Below are 24313 nucleotides of genomic sequence, written 5' to 3' on the forward strand. Positions count from 1 at the left end.
CTTCAGAGCACTGGACTTTCTGTTACACACAGTTATGATGAAAGTGTTTTATGCTTCCTTTGTGAAATACTGGAAACTACAGAGGGACTTTTAATCGAAAAGAGGCAGTGAAACAATGGAAATACCAGCCATAAGTCTCAAGGTAATTTATTAGTTTTTTATTTATGTGTGTTGTATAGTTTGTACATTGATTGTTAAATGATCCATCAAAAGCTGAAAGATCAAAAGGAAGAGGTTGTTGTTGTTTTATGTAAAAAGTATTTATACACTGAAAAATTGTATTGATGTTTTTATTTGATCTTTCCTATTTAAGGAAAGATCAAATAAAAACATCAATAAAATTGTTTTACATAATTCATCATTCTAAAGCAACTTTTTGTCAGTTTTATGTCTTACATTATTTCCTCAGATGTGCTTCCCTGATTCTAGTTGCACATTTTACTATTTCTCTGTCAATGACTGTGTTTCAAAACCTAAACCATTTACCTAAACAGCATTTTCTGTGCATTCATCTTATAGCAGCCTTCATAAGTTTATCACAGTCAGGCCGGGCAACCAGGAACCCTTAAAATTATGAATGGAAATTGTAGTAAATACAGTTATTTTCTTTATTTTGTACCAAATTGGGTCACACATTTTAGCTTTCTTTAAGCACTATTTGCTTACGTAAAAATAAAATAATTGTTACAACATGCTGATTGTGTTCATGTTGTATTGCAAAACACTGCACTTTTGCTGATATACAGGTAATGTTAAAGACAGTTTTCATGGTATGGTTAGGTTTAAATGCTGGTTAAGGGGTGGGTGTAAAGGGTCAACAGTAATTATAGATGTAATTACATAAATTAATTACAGATGTAATTATATACAGGTTAAAATATAAGTACAATGTGAATATATGTGCTGTATTAATATTAATGTATCAAATTATTTATTTAAACCCTTAAGTCTTAAAGGCACATAAAGTGGGACACAGAATTGTCCATTTGTATATCTTGATTCTTTTAGAAAAGCATTGCCTGTAACAAATTTTGTATTTTAGAGATACCCCAGATCATAGGTGCAGCATTTAGCCCAAAAATGCCCATGACTGAATGCTCACTAGGATTTGAGCCACGGCCTGTTTCTAGGGAATAGATCTGTACATTTATGTGCTACACTGTGCGTGTGTTTTCTCTGCAGGCAATCGTGTTGGTTCACTGGATACTGACAGTTTGGTGAGAGTTATGGCGCATTTGCCTTTCTCCTTTCTGTTTTTTTTATCACTTACCTGAGGAATTTCACCATTAGTGAAAGTTTATCATCCAATTCTCAGTTCAGCAGAATTGGAAATACATTTCTTCTTCAAACTAAACAAAAATGAAGCCTCCTAAGTGTGTGTGTATATATAACATTTGAAGCCATAGCTATAAAATTTAAAGCCCCTTTATATTTGTTATTAGTTATTTTTTTTATTTAATTGGGACTCTCATATATATATAATTGTAACTAGTCTAATTACGAGTATTTTACACACACAAACACAGTGTCCCTGAATTTTTTTACAAATACAACACATACACACACACACAGACACACATATATATATACATACGTGTGTTGTGTTTTAAAATACTAATAATCAGATGGTGGCTCAGTGGGTAGCACTGTCGCCTCACAGCAAGGAGTGTTTTCTGTGTGGAGTTTGCATGTTCTCCGCGTGTCAGCGTGGGTTTTATCCAGTTTCACCCACAGTCCAAAGACATGCAGGTTAGGTGGATTGGACATGTCAAACTGTCGTAGGTGTGAAGGGCATCCGGCGTAAAACCAATGCCAAATCAAATATGTGTGTGAAATAGACCCTGCAACATGAGATGGAGAAAAGCTAGTGTAACCGCCCCACTTCTGACCACTGTTACGATCTGCGTTGTGATGTGTAACTGAGAGAAGCCACAGGACAACTGGAACTGCTGCTGATCTGGAGAGTTTGTTTTTGTGGATGTTTGGGAAGCATGTAATGGATGGAATAAACAGAGTACAGCACGATAAATGTTGCTTCTGTGATTTTATCACCTGCACAGATCAAAGACCAAATAATTAATCGGATCAAAAGCACAGCATATAGCCACACATACGCTCAAACTGCTGTAAACAGCAATAAAACTATTAAATCCAGTCAATCCATGCATAAAACACTAAGCACATTTCTAACACTCTTAACATAAATATATTTTAATATTATGTACTCAGTCCAACTTTGGCCAACTTTTACACTTTATATTGAAAGAGAACCGCTAGCTGCTTACCTCTCCTTAGCGCGCTCAAAAAGCAGACTGAGGACGCAGCATGGGCTGAACAGAAATGAAATCACAATGCCAGGAGTGAAGGTATGACGTCACTTTGTAGGTCAACCGGCAGTTAGCATCACACTGGTTGGTTCCCGCGACAAAAAAAACGATAGGATTTTCCCATAGGCTTTTGGATTCCCAGCAAACACATTTACGTTGTGGCAACGTCTGTGGCACGTTGCACTTCTTCTATGGCAACGTCACTGTCTACGTGCTCACAACATTGTAACAACGTAGAATTGTAAGACACGACAGGGCTGTAGCAACGTTGTTGCGCGACATTCAGCAACTGAGAGACGACGTTCTGACAATTTTTTGTTTATGCTAGATAGGCCTATAGATATCCCCCATTTAGCATTTTATGTTTTGAGGTTAATTTTTAATTAGTCAGATGTTAGAAATTTATTAACTTTTTAAATATTTTTTATCCTTATTTAATGGGGCTATCAGTAAATTAGCCTAATTATAATCAACACCTGCAAGTGTACACTTTGAAGAGTAAAAATGACAGAAGGTTATGTTAATTCAACTGTAATATGGTGGTAATCAAATTGCACTTCCAAAAGTCATACATTTGTGCATAAAGAAAAAAACGAAATAAACAAATATACAAATTTCTTTTAAGTATAATAAATAAAACATAAATAGCAAAGATCAGAATATTTAATGAACACAACCGGGTTCTGTACATGGCAGACAGGGGAGTATAGTCGAAAGCCGGGTGATAAAGGTCGGTAACCGGAATCAGTCCAGGAAACATCCACAAACCCAGAGAAGCAAAGAAACGAATGAGACTAAATAGTAGACAAATCAATTGAAAAACTAAACAGTGCGAGCGAGGCTATTAATCACATTCAAAAATTAAGTTGTAGGTTGTGTTTGAATAATTACGTAACTTATTTAGCTGAGGTAAATTAAACGCAATACTCACGTATCCTTGCTCGATGAAGAATGAGACAACACAATAAGCCCAATGGGTGGTAGAAATTTAAGAGGCTGATTTTCGCGCTTCAGGGCAGTGATGAGTACATATGTAGTCCACTGGTTGTCAAGACACCATAGGCACAACCTTAAGCTATGGCCCTGAACAGTGGTTTAATGTCAACATTGTGACAACGCTGTAACAACCTTCACCACACAACGTAGTTATAGCAAACTTTTGGCCATGCTTTTAAAATGTTGTTAGAAGGTTGGCTACGTAGTGCCAACGTTCTGTGTTTGTTGGGTTATCACTAAAAACAAGCTCTGTGATCAACAAAATTTGTAAGTCGCTTTGGATAAAGGCGTCTGCTAAAGGACTAAATGTAAAATGTAAATGTAACAAAAGTTTATGATACTTGCACGTTTTGACCATCAAGATAATTATCACTGATGATCACAACTTTTATGAATTTTGAAGCCTAAATGTAGTCGCCAGAAGTAAAAAGCTAAAGGTAGGCTATAAACAAACTACACCATGTTCCCACAAATTCAACGTCACCATCACTAAGCTTCCAACAGCTCTTTCAGTTTTATCTAAAACATTTTCCCAGAACGTTAAAGTTAAAATAGTTTGTAAGAGTCAGAATCAGCCACAACGCGACCGCAACCAGAAGTGCACGGGCAGGGCATCTTTAAAAAGACGTGCCGCGTGCAATGCTCTTTTAGAAAGGAGAAGTCTCCGCAGAGTGTTGAAGTGACCAGGGAGATGAACACACAAACACTGGCAGATCACTGCACAGATCAGCAGGGAATGTGCACTCGCTGGAACTCGCTGTCACTCCAACACCTGGAGAGAAGCTCGTCTCGAAGAGTGTAGAGATGAAACTCAGATTGGCTTGTGGAGTGAAGTGAATAACTTGGCTCCGAAGCGAAAAAAAATCTGCATGTTGCTGGCATACTTCCTTATATACCCATGAGGTGGGGTAGAGTTACGCTATGCAAATTCCGCAGACCCATTTCATTATTGGCTCGCTTTATATACTCGAAGATGACAGGCTTTCTAAGTAATTTCTATGTAAGCCCCAATAGTTCCAAAACATACGCTGGCTGTCATGTTCTTCTATGGGACAGACAGCAGCGATTGCATTATTGAACGGTAAATATAAAATAAAACACAGACCCAAGTACTTTTTCAGCTGTAATTGCATTATTGCATTTTGTTAATGTCAGTTTTGCATTTGGAGAGGCAACATTTCACTAGAATGTACATTTCCTGAAGAAAATGTGAGTGGTGCTTGCAGTGGCAAAACTCGCCACTCGGTTGCTAGAGTGTGGTACATGATTGCATACGAGCCAACAAACATGTCTGTACGATGTTCTGGTACAAATGAAGACCAGTATAAGCATCGCAAAGGGCCTCTGATACAATATAGACGGCTGAGTTTGAGTGGTGAATGCTGCGCGTCGAGTTGTTCCAGAGGTAACGTAAGTTTCTGAAATATCGACCTCTTTTGAATTGTCAACATGTCATTTGTACATGTACAGCGTAATTATTTATATTTTATGTTGGTTTCAACCAATTTTCAAGCACTAGCGCTAGCTAGCGCTAACTCAGCCAACACGTCACATATGAAAAGTTAGTATATCCCAAAAATTCAATTAAATAAAAATTGCTATAAAGGTGGTAGCGATTCATTACCGAACTAAGATGCTACCTTCACAGCTGGCGAAGTCGCGCTAGCTATCTAGCAAGCAGGCAATGCTAGAAAATTGGTTGAAACAACCAAGATAAAATATGAATAATTACGCTGTGCATATACAAATGAAGACCAGTATAAGCATCGAAAGGGCCTCTGATACAATATAGACCAGGATTTCTCAAACTCGGTCCTGGAGGGCCACTGTCCTGCAGAGTTTAGCTCCAACCCTGATCAAACACACCTAGCTGTGAGTTTCTAGTGATCCTAAAGACATTGATTAGCTTGCTCAGGTGTGTTTGATCTGGGTTGGAGCTAAACTCTGCAGGACAGTGGCCCTCCAGGACCGAGTTTGAGAAACCCTGATATAGACAGTTGACAATTCAAAAGAGGTCGATATTTCAGCAACTTACCTCTGGAACAACTCGACGCGCAGCAATGTAAGTGAATGGGGTCCAATGCCCAAATGACAGTGTTTGGAACTAATCCGATCTTCAAATCCCGGAAGTAGGCGGTTAAAAGCGCCGCCATTTTTTACAACGGAGGTCTATGGGAGTGTCGCAACTCTTTCTCTCTATGGCTCTGAGTTTATCTATTCAGCGTGATGACGTTTAATCTCCTCGACAGCTTCTGTAGTCCCATTTAGCCACTTGTAAGCAACCGCCTTTTTCAAGACAGGTAACAGCTTAAAAAAATCACGAGTGGGGTAATATTGATGTGAAAGTGTCTTGAGCTTGTGTTCACCACATACCTTATTTCAGCCATTACCCTTAACCAAAACCCTTTTCAAAAAACCCATTGACTTCAGGACGATGGAACCAGAAGTGTTAAAACGCTTCCGCTTTTTGGCCTGCAAAGTGATGTCATACCTGCACCACTCTATATTAAATATATTATATCTTTTTCTCAAAATGACACTGATTAAGTTCAAAACATAATTATAATGTTTTCTTAATAAATACTATAAAAGTAAACAAATTCAAACTGACAGAAAGGATTATTAGTGAAACATTTTGAATGTACACTGTGAATATAAACATCCGTCACACTAGGAAGATGGCAGTGAATAAATCAAAATGTATCGATTCTCACTAATTCTTCTTTTTTGTCTTTTAAATAGTCATTTCTAAAATAGCCTATTGCTTATGTATGTTCAGAAAGTCTTCCAATTTTGAAGCCACACAGCATAACAAATAAAATATTTAATCTTTATTTGTTTTTTATTTTTATTTCATTTTGTTGATGACAAATTTTCAACTCACTTTTTTTTCTCTTTGCACTGTTATATTACTATTGTACAGGACTTAAAGTAAGCTCAAAAGAAAAAAGAAAATAGTCAGATTATATTACCTAAAGTATGTAATGTAACAGATTGTTAACATTTTCAAAATGTAATTGTATTCTGTATCTACCTAGCAATGAACCATACTAAATTAAGTTCAATTGACAGCCCTAATTAAAATATTAGTCTTAACATTTAAATGTGTGTATGTGCAGGGCATGCTTGAATCCCTGGCTTCCTACTTCTTATGTGTTGGGGAACGTGAGCGTTCTTGCAGTGGGAGTGTGGGCCATAGCACAGAGAGACTCCATAGATGCTGTATTATTGGTAAGTGTGATTTATTTTTCATTCATGAAGAGCATGATTTTCAGATCATGAAGGCCTAGACATTAATTTTATTCAGTATTGATTACAGATGAGAAATCCACACCTTTATGACATTTGAGTATTTCATAGCCATACTTTTGACTGGCCAAAAGGTCTGGTTCACATTAGCCGCTTTTCTAATGCCGTGCCAGTGTGAGCCAGAGCTAACAACGTGCCAGGCAGGGCTAATACGGGACCTCGAGCACAGAGGCCAAAATCAAGTTGTGTTTCCACTGTCAGGCCAGTAGCCCTGCAGCGCAGCCCTAAAACCTTTAAAACTAGATCGCAAAATGAGCATGATAGAAGCGAACGTTTGGCCTTTACTTAAAGACTTAAGATTCCAGCATCGATATTTGACCAATGTTTTAGAATAAAAAATGTTTCAGTGACAGTAATGTGTCAGGAGTGCACATTAATCATGCTGAATCAAACTGGTATTTACCATTTCACATAAAAAGAGACCACATACCTATTTAGTTGCAACTGCTTCGATTCATTTACGATGACAGGAATGCACAACACAACTCTGTTTAAGGGGTCCTATTATGCTTTTTCACTATTTCAACTTTAGTTAATGTGTAATGTTGCTGTTTGAGCATAAAAAAGATTAGCAAGGTTACAACGGTCGACGTCCACTCCAAAGGGAGATATTTTATTTAACAGAATCCACTTTCCAAGAACTACAATGAACTAGTTCCTCGTTTAAATAATCCCTGCCCATGGAATGCGCAATCCAAAACTAATTTGTTTCACCTTCCTAAAGCTGACGAACTTAGAATGGGTCAAATTTATTTTAAACACTGTTCCTGAACAATATACTCCCGATGTTTATCTGTGCGGTGTGCATTTTATGAAGAACAGCTTCCAGAACCACGATGCAGGCTACGCACAAAAGCTTCTCCTGAAATGGAGCTGTTTCCACTTTGTCGAGACAATCTGTTGTTTGTGGATCACAACTTGTAAGTATGTCTTATTATTTGTAGTTGCGTTTCCTATTAACAGTTCTAATTATAAGTTTATGTTGTTGCTACGCCGCCTGCTAGCCAACGTTAATGTTGATATAGTGTTGTTTACTATAGCTTTTTTAAGGCTGTTCACTGCCCCTTAGGAAAATTAACCATGTTTTTGTGATCGATTACAGTTTGTATAACCATAGTTTTGCAACAAATACCATAAATATAAATGGTGGATAACATCGTACCTATAATGTACAAGAAAAACATACCACTCTGAAACATCCTGTGAAATCCGTGCTTGCAAAGTCTGTGCATGAAATCCGTTCTGGATGCTCCTCTTGTTTGTTAACATTGTCAGGGTCTGAATCGGGTTTGAAATTGCCGCCATCCTTTATATTTACACTAGAGCAGAACTTTAGAGGTTTTGGAGGGGCCGGACATTTCCCGAAACACACGCTAAGCGCTGCCAATCACAACACACTGGGCCAGCTAACCAATCACAGCAGATTTCATATTTCGGAAGATGGGGCTTCATAGAAACCGGTACTAAACAACGTGTTTGGGCCAGACTGGGGAGAATGGAGCTGTAATAATGTAAAATATGTGAAAAATAATGTGTTTTTTGAACAATCAAGCATGAAAGCATATTCTAGTACACCCCAAAATCAAGATTTCTTAAAAGGGCATAATAGGACCCCTCGTTGAGCATGCTGAGACTACTTGTTCTTTTCTTTTCTTGTGTTTGTATATATTATATTTGTCATGCTAATGTTTGATCTCTGCTCTTCTTCATTCAGTTCTTGATCGGGTTGGCAGTGACCATCTTGACTGACATTGTTCATTTTGGTCTTTACTATGGGATGACTGCAAACATATCGGACTTGTTCCGTTTTAGTGCAGGCATGGCCATCCTGAGCCTGGTGCTAAAACCGGTTTCCTGTTTCTTCGTCTACCAGATGTACCGTGAGCGGGGTGGCGAATACAACATCAGCTTTGGTAAGTTGGTGACTGAAGAAAGGAAAAAGATGGGTGACTGATTGTAATGTAATGGGTGACTGATTCATTTTGATGCTTTGTGATGCACTTGAAAGTCTTTCCATGAAGTTAAAATACCAGCATTGTTTGCTCTGGTTTGTTTAAAGCAGTATCTAGCCTATTTTTAAGCATTATAATTATGTGGACAAGCAGAGTATTTCCCTGAAAATGGCAAAATGAGTAAAAAGAGGAACGGGTAATTGAGTTTTAGAGCTAGTCACAAGACACATGCCTGACAGAGTGGCCCACATAAAAGAAAAGAGACATACATCTTGGCTGATCTCTGTTTTTTGAGGAACAGTGTGTTGGACCTAAATGGATTCGGCCAGTTATTATTATTAAGACCTTTATGATCCTTGATCTTAGCTGTTTTGTGAAGGCCTGAATCAACTTCAATGTGTTATTTCACTAGGTCTATTCACCCTGTAAATCTTCATGTAACAGTCAGAAATATCTTTTTTTTAATGGAAGAGGTCAAGAACATTTTAGACAAAACCTTTTAAACCTTGAAACCTTGAATCTGAAAAATATCTTATAGATGTTTTTTTTGTTTTGTTTTTTGAGTATCTGATACATCAGGCTTTTATAGGTCATGTAGTATGAAATAATAGGATAATATGGAGCTCATACTTGAGGAAAATAATTTAGTAAAAATGCTTATATTTAAATGGACAAAAGGTAAGATCACATTCTTATATTGTAAATCAGTGAGATCTTTGTAACAGTATAGCAGACTACTTGCATAAAATGCATATACATATCATTTGTCACTGATATTGTCACACTATATTTCCAACTGATATAACTTAGATGATATTTAAACACTGTAAAAGAAATTCTGTGAAATTTAAGGTAAAAAACCCCCAAAAATCTGCCAGCTGTGGTTGCCAGAAATTTACCGTAAAAATATGGTAGCAACATTTTTGGTTTTAAAGATTTAACTTAAATTTACAGTATAAAATGTTATACATTTCATTAACTGATAATATTAATATAGCAACCTAATATCTGTTTTGTACCTTTGTTATACACTGACAACCATCAAAAGCAGGTGATGATAAGATATGTCACATGATGAATAAAAGCTCATCACAAGCAGCTTTTCCACAAAATGAGAAGATAAATACTAATAAGAGGTGCACAGTGTCATTCACACAAATACTAAACACAATCATGGTAACACACATTACATTCCACTACGTGGAAGCGATAAAATTCTGTATTATTAATTTTAAGGCCAGACAAGTAGTATGTTGAGGGTTGATTTGTAGGGAAGGACTACACGCCTGCGCACATATATTCAAATGCACATACCTATAGACTGAACTCGTAATACGCATGTGCACGCCATCGGCGTTCTCACTGGTTCACGTTTTTGAAGTTTGCGCAGAAAGAACTTAAGAGTTTTCTGTTAAAACGGTGTCGTGTTAGCGGCCCAAGTTAATAACTAATGATCGCTGCGACAGAAGTGAATCAATCAAACTAACTTTAGCTGGACAATAACTTTATTCTAGAGCTGCTATAAAGCCCAAACACTTTACTTTAATTTCCTATTATCAATGTAAAGCTGCTTTGGAACAATCTACATTGTTAAAAGCGCTATATAAATGAAGATGACTTGACATGCAAAATGCAGCAAACATTAATTTAACAACATACATGTAACATAAAACCCCATTGTACATAAATTATTTGAAAATACTAGAAAGAAACTTACATATCGCCACCTTCCTAAAATAATAATAATAATAATAACAATTCATTACATTTATATAGCGCTTTTCTCGGCACTCAAAGCGCTTTACATAGAAGGGGGAATCTCCTCAACCACCACCAATGTGCAGCATCCACTTGGATGATGCGACGGCAGCCAATTTGCGCCAGAACGCTCACCACACACCAGCTTACTGGTGGAGAGGAGACAGTGATGAAGCCAATCGGTATATGGGGATGATTAGGAGGCCATGATGGACAGAGGCCACTGGGCAAATTTGGCCAGGATGCCGGGGTTACACCCCTACTCTTTCGAAAGACATCCTGGGATTTTTAATGACCACAGAGAGTCAGGACCTCGGTTTAACGTCTCATCCGAAGGACGGTGCTCTTTGACAGTATAGTGTCCCCGTCACTATACTGGGGCATTAGGACCCACACAGACCACAGGGTGAGCACCCCCTGCTGGCCTCACTAACACCTCTTCCAGCAGCAACCTGTTTTTTCTCAGGAGGTCTCCCATCCAGGTACTAACCAGGCTCAGCCCTGCTTAGCTTCAGTGGGCAACCAGTCTTGGGCTACAGGGTGACATGGCTGCTGACATATAATAAAATAATATATAAAATAAATGCCTAAGTAATTTTTTGACAAATTTCTTTTGCATAAGTCATCTCCTCGTGATGCTGGCCACCTCTGGTAAAATCGCCCACATCCTCAGTTGAACAGATTATGCAATTCTACCCCTGTAGTATAATGGCCTATGTCAATAGGCCTATTTCGGTAAAAAAAAAAAAACTCTAAAATTACATTAAATGTAAGGTTAGATCTATCACAGTAATTCACCATATATAGGAAGGAAACTGTCCTGAACCTCTTCATAGTTACAAGAACTAATGGTGGAAGTAGGCTACCCGCTTTTTGGCATGTTCACACCGCAGGAACTGGGAATGATTTTAGTTCTAGAAACGCCTTTTGGGGTAACTAAATGAGCTCCTACTTCAGAGTAGGGTCTAACCCAGCACAATAGGAACTATCAGTGACGGAAGTGTACGCTGATTGGCTGAAGCTCACGCGAAACACCAGCACCCGCCATAAAGCTGTGAACTTTAAAACCTTGCTGTAAAAAAATAGCCAAATACTGACAGTAACATACCATTTCCCATTAAAACAGTAATATACAGCAAAAAAACAATGCATTCTGGGCAATATTTGTTGTCTTTGAGAAAGTAGCCTGTAGGAATATACTATGAATTAACAGCGCTCAAAGTCAATGTTCAGAGGCTGTGTTCCAAATCACACCCTATACCCTCATTCACTATTCCCTACATTAGTTTACTAATATAATCCACTTGACAGAGTGAATGAAAAGAAGTGAGTGAATTCAGACACTGGTGAACAGCTGATAAGCAGAATCACTGAAGGACAGAGGAACAAGAACAGAAAAAAAGAGAAGAGATGAGCAGAAACGCAAGAACAACAACTGAATTCCAGCCAAAGCCTAAGGCCCTTGAAACCAGTTTACAAACCAGTTTGACATTATTTCTTTCATACATTTACAGAAGTTCTTGTTGAGAAATAACAGAGGTTTAGATGTTGATGTTTTATTGAAATTAACAAAGTTTGTAGTTTCCATTATGGTGATATGCTTTAAGTAAAAAATATACGCAAATAAGTCAAGTCACATTTATTTAGCTTTTTACAATACAGATTGTTTCAAAGCAGCTTTACAGAGATAACAGGAAAATAATGCAACAAAGTTTGTTTCGGCTGTACAGCAGATCTAGAAGAAAATAGCGTCATAGTCTAGCTTAAGTAGCAGTTCTCCTCTGACCAACGAACGAAGAGTATGATTATGATTCAGGCAGCATTACGGGTCAGAAGTCAGATTGGATCAGAACATTCAGAATATTATCCAGTTCCTGAAATATCCGGTTGAAGATCGGATTCATCACGCCAGTATGAAGATGGGTTTGTTGAGGATCAGTGCTGATGGCAGTCGTGTCGATGAGGCCTTCACACACTGTAAAAAAAAAAAAAAAGTTGAGAAAACATAAAAGTTTAAGGCAACCAGCTGCAGGACATTTTTGAGTTTTCTCAACTTACGTGTTTGAGTTATCTCAACTTTTCTCAACTTTTTTCATGTTAAATAGTTGAATAAACTTTAAAAACTGAATTTGTCATACAAAACGTAAGTTGGATTTTTTACAGTGCAGGGGAGAGTCTAATTGACACAATCTCTGCTGACACATCAGGGATGCGTTGTGGTTGTGTCTAGGTGCAGGTCCTCCATCTGATCTGTATACGGCCTGGATCCAGTTGACTATACATCATGCGTTATGGCTGTGTCTAGGCACAGGTCCACCATCTGATCTGGATACGGCCCAGATCCGGCTGACTACAGTAATCCTCAGTATAAACAGAGAGACTAAAATTAGCTTTAGTTGGGTTATTGACCCTTGACTCTTTATTATTAGATTTCTATGCTGCTGTAACTGTGTGTTTATAAGAAAAATTTGTTATGGCAAGAATACGCCCAGAAGAAATGGATCAGGTGTTTTTGGCATGATGTGATCATGCCATAATCTTAATGGACTCATCTGTTACACTGTTTTCATCTAGTGTCCAATCTTTGATTATATGGTGCTTTATTACTTTGATATTTATCCAGCAATATCTCAGTAATCAATCATTTTGAAGGATATTAAAATATATAGTGCAAGAAAACATTTTGAACTCCAGCATTACTTAGACACACATATACATCATCAATCAGCATATGAATCTCAAGAATGGCGACAATCAAAATTTTCATGTCGCAATGCATGCTGGGTGCCAAACTCCGAACAAGCACTGCAGCATGAATAAATTATCCAGCTGAATGGACTTTCTAGATTCATTATTATATAGCATAAATGCTGCCTGAATCATAATCATACACTGTTCGTTCATTGGCCAGATAACTTTTTTTTATTGCCACCATTGTTGAGATTATTATGCTGATTTTTTATGTGTGTGTTTCGAAATGATACTGTAGCTCTTTTCTCTGGGTTTTTTAGCCTTAACAAATGTTTCTTGCAAAGACATAGTTGAAGCAGCCAGAGAAAAACTTGATGTGAAAAAGTCAAGGATCAACTAAAGCAAACACTAATCTCCATAATGGTAATTCAAACCAAATATTTTCAATAAAACTTAAATATCTAAATATCTGTTCATTCTCAATAAAAGCTTCAATAGACATATGACAGAAATAATGTGTTTCTGCTTCTCTTTTTTTCTGTTTTTGTTGTTCCTCTATCCTTCATTGATTTTGCTTGTTAACAGCAGTTATTCATCACTAATGCTCAACAATCACAATATATTCACTTAATTACAGTTAACTAGCAGAGCATTAATTTAGTTCGTTATTAAATAAGAGACGATCTAGCGCTAAAATGTGTTGTTTTTTAAGTCATGCAGAGTGCTCGTTGCCGCTGCTATCAGTGTCATGGATACAGTGTGTTCTATTGTGGCTCGCGCACAGTCTTCACTCGGACACGCACTTCAATCTATCACTTAACGCCATTGCTGAGACTCTCTATTCGTTCTGGTGAAATCACAAAACAAAATGCACAAAAACGTGTTCTTGCTTGATACTGTAACCACTGATGAACATATTCGGTTTTGAATTTTTTTTTACAAGCGCGGATTAGAACTCAGAACGCTTGGCAAAAGTTCTGTAACCACCAGACCATTACGGTACACAAGCAAAGTCTTCGGATCTATGGATTTATTGACGTGAAAAATATTGGCACTAACAATATTATTAGATCTCATTAAAAGACCCAACGTAACGTTACTATTGAAATTGATTTCTAGACATCGTTATTTTTTCCTAAAATTGTTATTGTTCATATATCTGATTTATCTTGTCTACTCTTCTGCTACACACTCAAAAGTATGCACTTTTTCTTCACAAAAAGAGTACATGCTTTTAGGGCGTAGTATAAGTAGGCGAATGCAGACGCAGCAGGAAAACACTTGTTCTCGGGGACCCTGGTGGCTAGTTCCTAGAACTACCCGGTGCGAAAGCCCCTATGGTGATGAGAACATAATGACTAACAGCTGTGATGATTAATGAGTGTCCATGGAAACTGATGAGTGGTTGGAAACTTGACCAAAGGAAACACAGAAAACAGGACGAATACAAACTAAAAGTCCATGAAAATGAACTAACAACATAATAGTGACAAAATTATTACAGTAAAGTTTTTTACAGTTATGTAGAGCAGGATTTTGGACCAGTGAGATTTCAGTGTGGGCAAAATATATACTCTAAAAAATGCTGGGTTGTTTCAATCCATATTTGGGCTTTTTTTTTTATAAAAATGTTAAACCTAATGTTGGGTTTGTCCATTTTTGACCCAAACATGGGTTGAAACAACCTAGCGTTTTCAGAGTAACATTCACAATGAAATTCCCAGTCCTTCTTAGTCCACCCAAATCTAGGCCATTCAGAAATCATCATGCCCATTACGTCTCAGCCATGAGAACAATGGTCATTGTCATATTTAAGACTTAAGATTGCAGTGACAAAAACATCCTGTTTAATTCTGAAACTTTTAGCAGATATATTCATATACATCTTATCCTCAGGATTTTTTTTCTGGTAAAGTCTAGCTTTGGTCTGGTAAAATCCTCTTTAGAACTGTAATTTTCCCTCTTCCTAAATTTTTTATTCCACCTGCCCCCTTGTCAGTTTGCCTAGGTTGCATTTATTTGTTGCAAAGAAAGAATGGGAGAGCTTCTCTCTGTCTCTCGAATCACTTCACACTAACATAATCAAATTATTTCAAATCAAATCAATATTTAATCTACATTTAGCCATAATAAACAGAATAATGTACAGTCAACTGGTGATTATTGAACACAGAATATATACTGTAAATTATTTCCGACATAATTCTTTTACTGTTAATTTTTTGACTCAATCTTTTACTGACACTGATTATTTCAGGTCTAGATTCAGGCTTGTTTTTCATGTTCATTATTCATCTTTCTTCATTATTATTGTTCCTGTTCTTAATGCTCTGTCTGTGACTTCCTGTCTTTATTCACTGTCCTGCTTGCTGTCTCGTTGTATTCTGTATCTGTCTCTCAGACCTGGAAACATCTGTGGACAGTCGTTGCACCACAGACAGTGCTGACAGCACATTCCTCGGTCGTCGCTACTGAACCTTCCCACCATTTCCTCCTGCAGTCCAGCTTTCTCTAAAACCAGAAATTTTCATCTCTGAGCTGCTGTGGTGATTTGTTTATGTGGAATTTTTCCTTGCTCTTCTTCAAATTATGTCTTGGCATTTATGTTTTGCAACACCTTATATAACTTTTTCTTGTTAATATTCATGCATTTGAATATCTCCTGTAAGTCATCTTTCATTCTTTGTGCATTGCTTCTGCTTGATGTTTGTGAAATTCTTCTACTCTGTGTGTGTATGTAGATGAGGTTTTAGAAAAAGAATAAATTCTGTGTCAAGATTTTATTACAAAATACTCAGAATACAACTTTTTCATGATAGTACTGTTTTTACATAAAGTAAAAAAAAAAATATATATACTTTTTTTCCACAAGAGGTCGGCAAAGATGTAAGATATTTTGAGCCGAATTAAAAGGGTTATGCAATTGTGAGGGTTTTTTTTAAATGCAAGTTGAAAGAATGCGAGGAATGTGCTTGAATTACTATTCATTTATTATTTATTGGTAAAATCTAGTAATTTAAAAGTAAATAAAATAAAAAATAACAAAAAATCTTTAAACAAAATTTAAAGATTTCAATTTAAATCTGAAATCCTCGCAGGATTTGGCGATGTCTCTTTACAGGTGCTGGGTCATCTGAAGTTCTCTTACGAGAGTACTCTCGTGTTGCGTAAGCTAGCTTACGCTACGGGAAAAACCCATTTCTCGACAATACTGAAGCCAAAAAATTATCCTTAATTTTTGCATTAATTTAAAACGCATTGCTGCATAAGCAGACCTAGGCGAAGCAGCTCGCAAGGTTGCTCTGGTTGCTCTGCAGCAACTGCTGCAACCTATCCAGAGCCTTCAAGCCGGCCATCTCTCGCCGCTTCAGCCGCCGTTCCTGCTGTGCTATCCGGCGCCAATATCCTTTCTCTCACGCGTGTTACGTTACACACGCTTTTTTCCTAAAAGAGCGAGGCGTTGTTGCAAATGCCTCTTTTCAAGAAATGCGGCTCCTGCCGAGCCGCTCTCAGCGACGGGGACCGCCACATCCTGTGTGTTTCCTGCCTGGGACAAAGTCACGCGGACCACGCGCTTTCCCTGGGTGGCTGCCCGGAATGCGAGGAGATGTCTATGGCGACCCTGCGGGCTCGTCTAGCATCCTTCAACGTGGATCCCGCCCCTCCGCTTCTCTCTTCTGGGCCGCGCCGTAAAAAGCGCCGTTCACAGAGAATGCCGGAGGCATCTGCCGCGAGCGCTTGCATGCCGGATCTCTCCCCGTGTGCATCGCTCTCTGGATCTCCCACCTCTATCACGGCCGGCCAGCTCCCCGCCGTGCATATCGAGTCCGGGGGAGATGACGCAGAAGAGGACAGCTGCTCTCTTCTGGCTTCTGAACTTCTCCGCCTGCTCACCAAGGCCGTAGAGGACCTCGGCCTCGATTGGTCGCTGCCCGAGGAACCCACGCACAGCAGGCTGGACGGCTGCTTTCTGCCCGGTCGCCGCTCGACGCCTCAGACGAGGCCCACGCCCTTCCTGCCGGAGCTCCACGAGGAGCTGACTAAAAGCTGGAAGGCGCCATTTTCTGCCAGGCTGCGCTCTACTGTCTCTTCGACGCTCTCTCACGTTGACGGCGCGAAAGACAAGGGCTACCTTTGCATTCCTCCGGTTGAGGAACCAGTAGCCACGCATCTCTGCCCGCCTTCCGCCGGATGGCAGGCCAAGCCTTCGCTGCCCTCTAAAGCCTGCAGGACTACTTCGGCTCTGATCGGTCGCGCTTACGCTGCCGCCGGTCAAGCCGCGTCAGTGCTTCATTCAATGGCCGTGCTCCAGGTGTATCAGGCTAACCTTCTCCGTACCATGGACGAGGCTGGCCCGAACCCGGAGAACTTCACGGACCTAAGGAGCGGTGACGGACTTAGCGCTACGAGCCACCAAGTCCGCTGCTCAGGCCATCGGGAGGAATATGGCGTCTCTCGCCGTCACCGAGAGACACTTGTGGTTAACCTTATCCCAGTTACTATGGGATACCTTCGGCAGAGCGGAAATCGACCTCTTTGCGTCGTCAGAGAACGCGCACTGCCCAATATTCTTCACGAAACACAGAGACGCGCTGGCCCATGACTGGCCCAGCCGTCCGCTCTATGCGTTTCCTCTGATCGCGCTATTACCACAGGTAATCAAGCGCATCAGGGAGAGCGAATGCTCTGTGCTCCTCGTGGCGCCGCTCTGGAGGAACCAGGTTTGGTTTCCAGAGCTGATGCAGCTGACGAGCACGACCCCATGGCCGATTCCGGTGAGGAAGGATCTCCTCTCCCAGGCCAGAGGCGAGATTTGGCACCCGCGCCCCGACTTATGGGCCCTGCATGCATGGGCCATCAACGGGTACCCGCTGATCTCCCAGCGGCAGTGTTGAACACTATTACTCAGGCTAGAGCACCCTCTACGAGAAGGCTCTACGCCTCTAAATGGTCAGTGTTTTCCGGCTGGTGCTCGGCCCGAAATGCAGATCCACAACGCTGTAGCGTTACGGAGATTCTCTCCTTTCTCCAAGGGCTTTTGGACGAGGGCAGGTCCCCGTCCACGCTCAAGGTATACGTGGCGGCCATAGCTGCGTTTACGAAACCTTTGCATGGCCGGTCACTGGGAAGGAACGACGTTATCGTCCGTTTCCTGAGAGGAGCTAGGAGGCTAAATCCTCCCCGGCCCCCTCTGGTTCCAGCCTGGGACCTCTCCATGGTCCTGGATGCCATGAAGGGCGAACCCTTTGAACCCCTTCAGTCCGTGGATCTGCGGTATCTTTCGCTTAAGACCGCTTTCCTCGTGGCTCTCGCCTCAGTTAAGCGAGTGGGTGACCTCCACGCGCTCTCTGTGAGCGCTACGTGCATTGAGTTTGGGCCTAATGACTCCAAAGTCATCCTTAAACCAAGACACGGTTATGTCCCCAAAGTGCTTTCCACTCCGTTCAGATCACAAGTCATTTCACTGTCAGCTCTTCCAAGATCTGAAGGTGAGGGCGATGTGAATTTTCTCTGCCCTGTCAGGGCATTAAGAATATACGTTGAACGGTCTGCTGCTTTCAGGCAGTCAGAACAGCTCTTCGTTTCTTTTGGTGGCCGCACTAAAGGGCTAGCCACGTCGAAACAGAGCCTATCCAGGTGGATAGTTGACGCTATCGCTCTAGCTTATAGGTCTAAGAACCTTCGATGCCCTCTGGGCGTCAGAGCGCACTCCACCAGAGGCATGGCCTCCTCGTGGGCATGGTCCTGCGGAGTTTCACTCCATGATATTTGTATGGCGGCGGGCTGGGCCTCCCCGTCTACATTTATGAGGTTTTATAACCTGGAAGTTCCTGCCTTACAGGCTAAACTGTTGTCAGTCTAACATAACAGGTTCTGTTTGCTCAAACTCTGATCGGCGCAGACTGTTATCAAGTACGTGCTGCCGCATGGAAACTAGATCGACAGATCAGGCCTCCCCTGAATGTGAATATACATTAAGTCAAGTCAAGTCAAGTTTATTTGTATAGCGCTTTTCACAATACAGATTGTATCAAAGCAGCTTCACAGTATTAAATTAAATTACATTACATCTGTCCCTCCGGCTCAGGTGTCTGACAAGCAGTTATAAAGTCATTCTTAGACTCAGCCCACAGATGTCTATCCTGGCTGTTCTACTGTGTTAAGCACCCATTTCCCCACTCAGGAATGGTTAATTATATTCTCGGGCCCACCCCCGTCGGCCCAGATATTACCACTATTATGTGTGTCCCCGGGCACATGCCCTTGGGAACGTATAATTATGTGGACTTCTCTAGCACGCACGGCATTTTACATTGGGTTCCCGTAGCGTAAGCTAGCTTACGCAACACGAGAGTACTCTCGTAAGAGAACGCTCTCAGTTACTAGTGTAACCTCAGTTATCTCTAGATGAGGGAACGAGTGTTGCGTAACCCTGCCGTGCTTGTGCTACTTCTGGTTCGCTTCAGAATGAAAAACCAAAGAACAACCTTCTGGACTCTGCCTTTATAGCCTTTAGCCACGCCCATTCTGGCGGGACGTGAAGTGCACGGGTGCCCGCGCCCTCATTGGTGCGTCGTCACGGGCAGACCCTGGATAGGTTGCAGCAGTTGCTGCAGAGCAACCAATAGGCGCGCGAGCTGCTTCGCCTAGGTCTGCTTATGCAGCAATGCGTTTTAAATTAATGCAAAAATTAAGGATAATTTTTTGGCTTCAGTATTCTTAAGAAAAGGGTTTTTCCCGTAGCGTAAGCTAGCTTACGCAACACTCGTTCCCTCATCTAGAGAGAACCGAGGTTACGCTAGTAACCGAGCTGACGTGCTCTCTAGTTACCTCAGGATGGGCATCCCAAATAAAACAGAAAAGCAAATGGAAAATGATTAGCATAGCTGCTGGTTATAAAAATAAAGCAAAAATAATAATAATAATAAATTGTATTTGTAGGCGCCTTTAAAGACACTCAAGGTCACCTTACAAATCTTTCAGAAAACATTAGTATAACAACAACAGACAAAGCATATTATAATAATATACATTAGACACTGAAGAATAAGATATTGCTCAATACATGTACAATCATAAATAAGCCTGTTTAATTAAATGAGTTTTAAGACGAGATTTATAAGTGTGAAGACTGTCGGTGTTATGAATTTCCAGGGGAAGGGAGTTCCACAAATGATGGGCAGCACAACTAAAAGCCCTAGACCCATACTGTTCAGGAGAATGCATGGTAAGACAAAATTAAAATGATGAAGAAGATCTGAGGGTACAGGCAGGAATTTAAATTTGAAGAAGATCAAACAGAAGAGAATTGCAATAATGGTTGCAGTTAATAATACGGTTCATGTTTCATACCTGAAAATATGCAGAACTAATAATATTATTACGACACTCAGACTTTTAACCTGCATTGATGGAAAAACTATGGACTTGTCAATAGTTTCGACAGAAAAGCTATCAGATTTAGTCAGAGCAGATTTTGTACCTACTAAGAGAATTTCAGTTTTACCACTATTAAGTTCAAAGGTCCCATGACATGAAAATTTCACTTTATGAGGTTTTTTAACTAGGCCCTAGCCTGCCTATGGTCCCCCAGTGGCTAGACATTTTGATAGGTGTAAACCAAGCCCTGGGTATTTTTGAGAAAATGAAAGCTCAGACAGGCAAATCTAGAAATCTTCCCCTTGTGTCGTCATAAGGGGAAAGGTCACCTCCCCTTTCTCTTCTTTGCCCGCAAAGAGAATTTGGCCCGCCCATGAGAAAATGAGCTGGGCGAGCGCGATATTGGGTTTTTCCTCGAGAGACATCATGGCTTGCAAACGAGTGAAGCATGGCAGTTGCTCAGTGTTTGGATGTACAAATGAACACAAAAGTATTTTTTTAGTTCCTTCATCCGAGCCTCTGAAGAACCAGTGGGTTATGTGAATTTCTGATGTGTAATTGTTCAAGTTCAGACGGATAATCTTTCTCTCAAAATCGTTCAATACTGTTTATGCATCAGTAAATCAAGCCAGTGACTAAAATATCAACTTCACATCGTTTCTCTTAGTAGGATGAAAATAATCTTACTTAAACTGTGATTAAAATATATACAGAAAGCGATCAAAGAACAATCCCTTTCCAATCGCCCAAGCTGTCAATCACACAGCGCGAGTTTATCTGGACACTTGCCAAAACTCGTTATGAAATCAATGACGCTGTTACACTAGCTGTTACACTAGCTATATCATATGCAAGCATGTCAGCCAATCACAGGAGTGGGCGTTTACACTGAAGTCTCACAGCAGACACGCCCCTTCAAGCAGAGCGTTCAAATCAGAGGCTTAAATCAGGCTAGGAAAAATGCCTTTTATTTCTAAATTCTTTAAAAAAAATCATCTTAAAAACTTACTAACATTATAAGGGCACCCCAGGAAACATTATAAAATAATAAAATAATCCATGTCATGGGACCTTTAAGGAAATTTGATGAAAACCAGTTTTTAATTTCAGCTAAGCAGCTGGAAAGAAAAAGTGTTGGAAAAACAGAAGTAGGCATGGAAGACTGTCACAATGATGTGTTGTAGAACATGATGATGAAGGCAAAGGTTATCTTTAATAAATCCAAAGGAAGATAAATCACACAAAGAGAACTGCTTATAACACCTACATCACAGAAGAGACCAGACAGCAAATTAATAGACACAGAGGACTTAAGTATAAAAGCAAATGAGGAAAATGAACTACACACACCTGAACTAAATGACAACTAATCAGAGACTATGACAACTAACGCAGTGGAAACTGTGCAAACTGAAAACCAAGTCAAGTCAAGTCACCTTAATTTCAATAGCGCTGTTAACAATATAGATTGTTTCAAAGCAGCTTTACAGTTATAATAGGAAATTAAAGTAACAGAGATTGTTTTGGCTTTACAGCAGCTCTAGAATAAAGTTATTGTCCAGCTAAAGTTAGTTTTTGAATGATTCACTTCCATTGCAGAGATCATTAGTTATTAGATCATTAGTTATAACAAAGTCCAAACTAGCGGGATGTGACAAAGACAGGTGAAGCTGGGTATCATCAGCACAGCAGTGGAAATCAATACCATACTTCCTGAAAATGTGTCCAAGGGGCAGTAAATAAATAATAAATAGAAGAGGGCCCAATAATTTCATGAGTGAAATTATACAATAACAGAATATTAACGTTAGAATAAGCAAGTAGTGTTTGGTTGGTTATGTTACACTGAAAAAATGGTAACCTAAAAAATTTACTTTATGTGGTAATATCTAAATGTATTGGTTTTATTAAAATGAAATAAACATTTTATTTAACATTACTGAATCAAAATGAGTGCTGTCAATAGATAAAAAAACAAAAACATTAAAGTTTTAAATATATTTTATAATGTGATACTTTTTACATTGAATCTCCAAAATAATCTACAAACAACATATAGTATATATTTTGTATCGGGTTGGTTGAGGGTCTGGGTCTGGGTCTGTCTCTGTATATGTTGAAACCCTCCAAGAAGATCATTATAAACCACACCATGTGTAACACAAGGCTTTATTCTCTAGCTGTTGTATTTTCTGCCTGAGTGGTCGCAGAAGTGCTGATTTACTGCACTGTCTCAAGCAGTCAATATTTGCCTGTGTTTTTATTGCACAATATAAGGGAATTGTGTTATCTTAAATTATTTATTGACATTCTCAGGTTGTGTTTTAATAAATGGATGCAATAGCAAATTGATCCTTTTTTTTTCTTCTTAAATTATGTTTTTGTTTTTACAAAGTAGATTCTCATGCCTAGGATATAATGCCTATAATGTAATTGAGAATAATTACCTCTGTGCCTGAATTGCCCACAGTGCATTAAAATAGTGAGCGGCCGCCTCCTCATGGTATTCTGTTGATTCAGATTTTTTCAGATAATCTGTCATAAGGGAATCTTCAGGCTGAATAAAGATATAGCATATTGCTCCAGTGCTCCCCGTGTAAATCACATATGTTGCAGTTTTACACTTTATTTCGATGGTCCACTTTAGACATTCTACTAAGTAACTTTGCAACCTCGGCATGCAAGTTTACTGCAACAGTGGCCCTGTGAACTACACCTACTTTTGAAAATACAGCATTTAGTTGATCCTGGTAAGCATGCAATGTCACAGTTGTAAACACGATGGCTTTCCTCTTCCATGAGGGGGTTTGGAGTCACGATGGCTTTGTATCTCCCGGAGATCCAGTAGAATTCAACCAATCAGATGACGAGTTCAAAACTCCTGAAGTGTTTCCCATTTTGTGTGCCATATGCATCAGACGCTCAGCCAACGGTCCGTGGGCGTGACGTCTGAGGCTGAGACTAGTTGACATGTAGTTGAAAAGTTACTTATGGTTAATAGAATGTCTAAAGTGGACAATCGAAATAAAGCAGACATCACACCCTGCAAAAACTCATTTTCGGGAGGAAGCCGCGTAACATGAGTTACTTCATTCAATAGTATTTGTGCGCTTAAAGTAAAAGTTACGAAATCAGAATGCAAGTGGTCATAGGAGACGCATAGGAGACACATTTGAAACGCATGCTAGTAACGTGTTAATGCTAATGTGTCTTGGCTGACCACTTTTGATCAAATCACTTCTCTCTCGCTTGCTCAAATTCTGGGATATTGTGAATAATTTGAGGGCATCAGGGAGCCGCTATCATAATGCAGGGAACCTGCAAGAACTTCCAGGAGAGATGGGATATCTTATACCCAATTAACTCTTGTTTTTGTCTGAATATTCAACTGGATCTCACAGAAACAAGAATTTTACAAGGTGGCGATTTCATATGAATTCGTATAATGTGAATGTATGATTTTTAGAAACTGCTATTGAGTATACACAATTCCAGTAATTCCGAGTTTTTCTGATCTTATTTTTTACTTTCAGGGATCCCAACAATAGCTCGAAACAGAGATGCCTACCAGTCCATTGACCATCAGAATCAGTCTGCCAGCATTGCCAGCACCCCAGGACAAGCAGAAGATGGCAAAAATGGGCCACGTTCCTACTAAATAATAACCAAACACAAAATATAACCAAGCAGCATTCTTTGTTGTCAAAACCATGATGTATATGGAGTTTTTGTTTTTTAATATTATTTTGTAGGTCATGAATATACAGTTACACGCTCCAAAAGAATGAATGAAGATTTTGAGCAAACTATTCAAAAGATTTACATTTGGTTCTGCAGAGAATTTTTAGATGTTGTGGTCTGGTAAATTAGAGGTCCATTAAACATCCTAGTGTTTTTCAA

At 39.6% G+C, this 24313-nt stretch overlaps 1 protein-coding gene across 1 annotated transcript; it reads left to right on the plus strand.

The window, feature by feature from the left end:
• On the plus strand, nt 1-24313 carry agtrap (angiotensin II receptor-associated protein). The gene is made up of 5 exons (XM_082156802.1): nt 1-142; nt 1183-1217; nt 6443-6554; nt 8347-8545; nt 23947-24313. Exons 1-5 carry the CDS (start codon nt 116-118, stop codon nt 24069-24071), a joined length of 498 nt encoding a protein of 165 aa, XP_082012928.1. The 5' UTR covers nt 1-115; the 3' UTR covers nt 24072-24313.

Source organism: Leuciscus leuciscus (assembly GCF_965113295.1).
Source record: "Leuciscus leuciscus genome assembly, chromosome: 23".
NCBI lineage: Eukaryota > Metazoa > Chordata > Actinopteri > Cypriniformes > Leuciscidae > Leuciscus > Leuciscus leuciscus.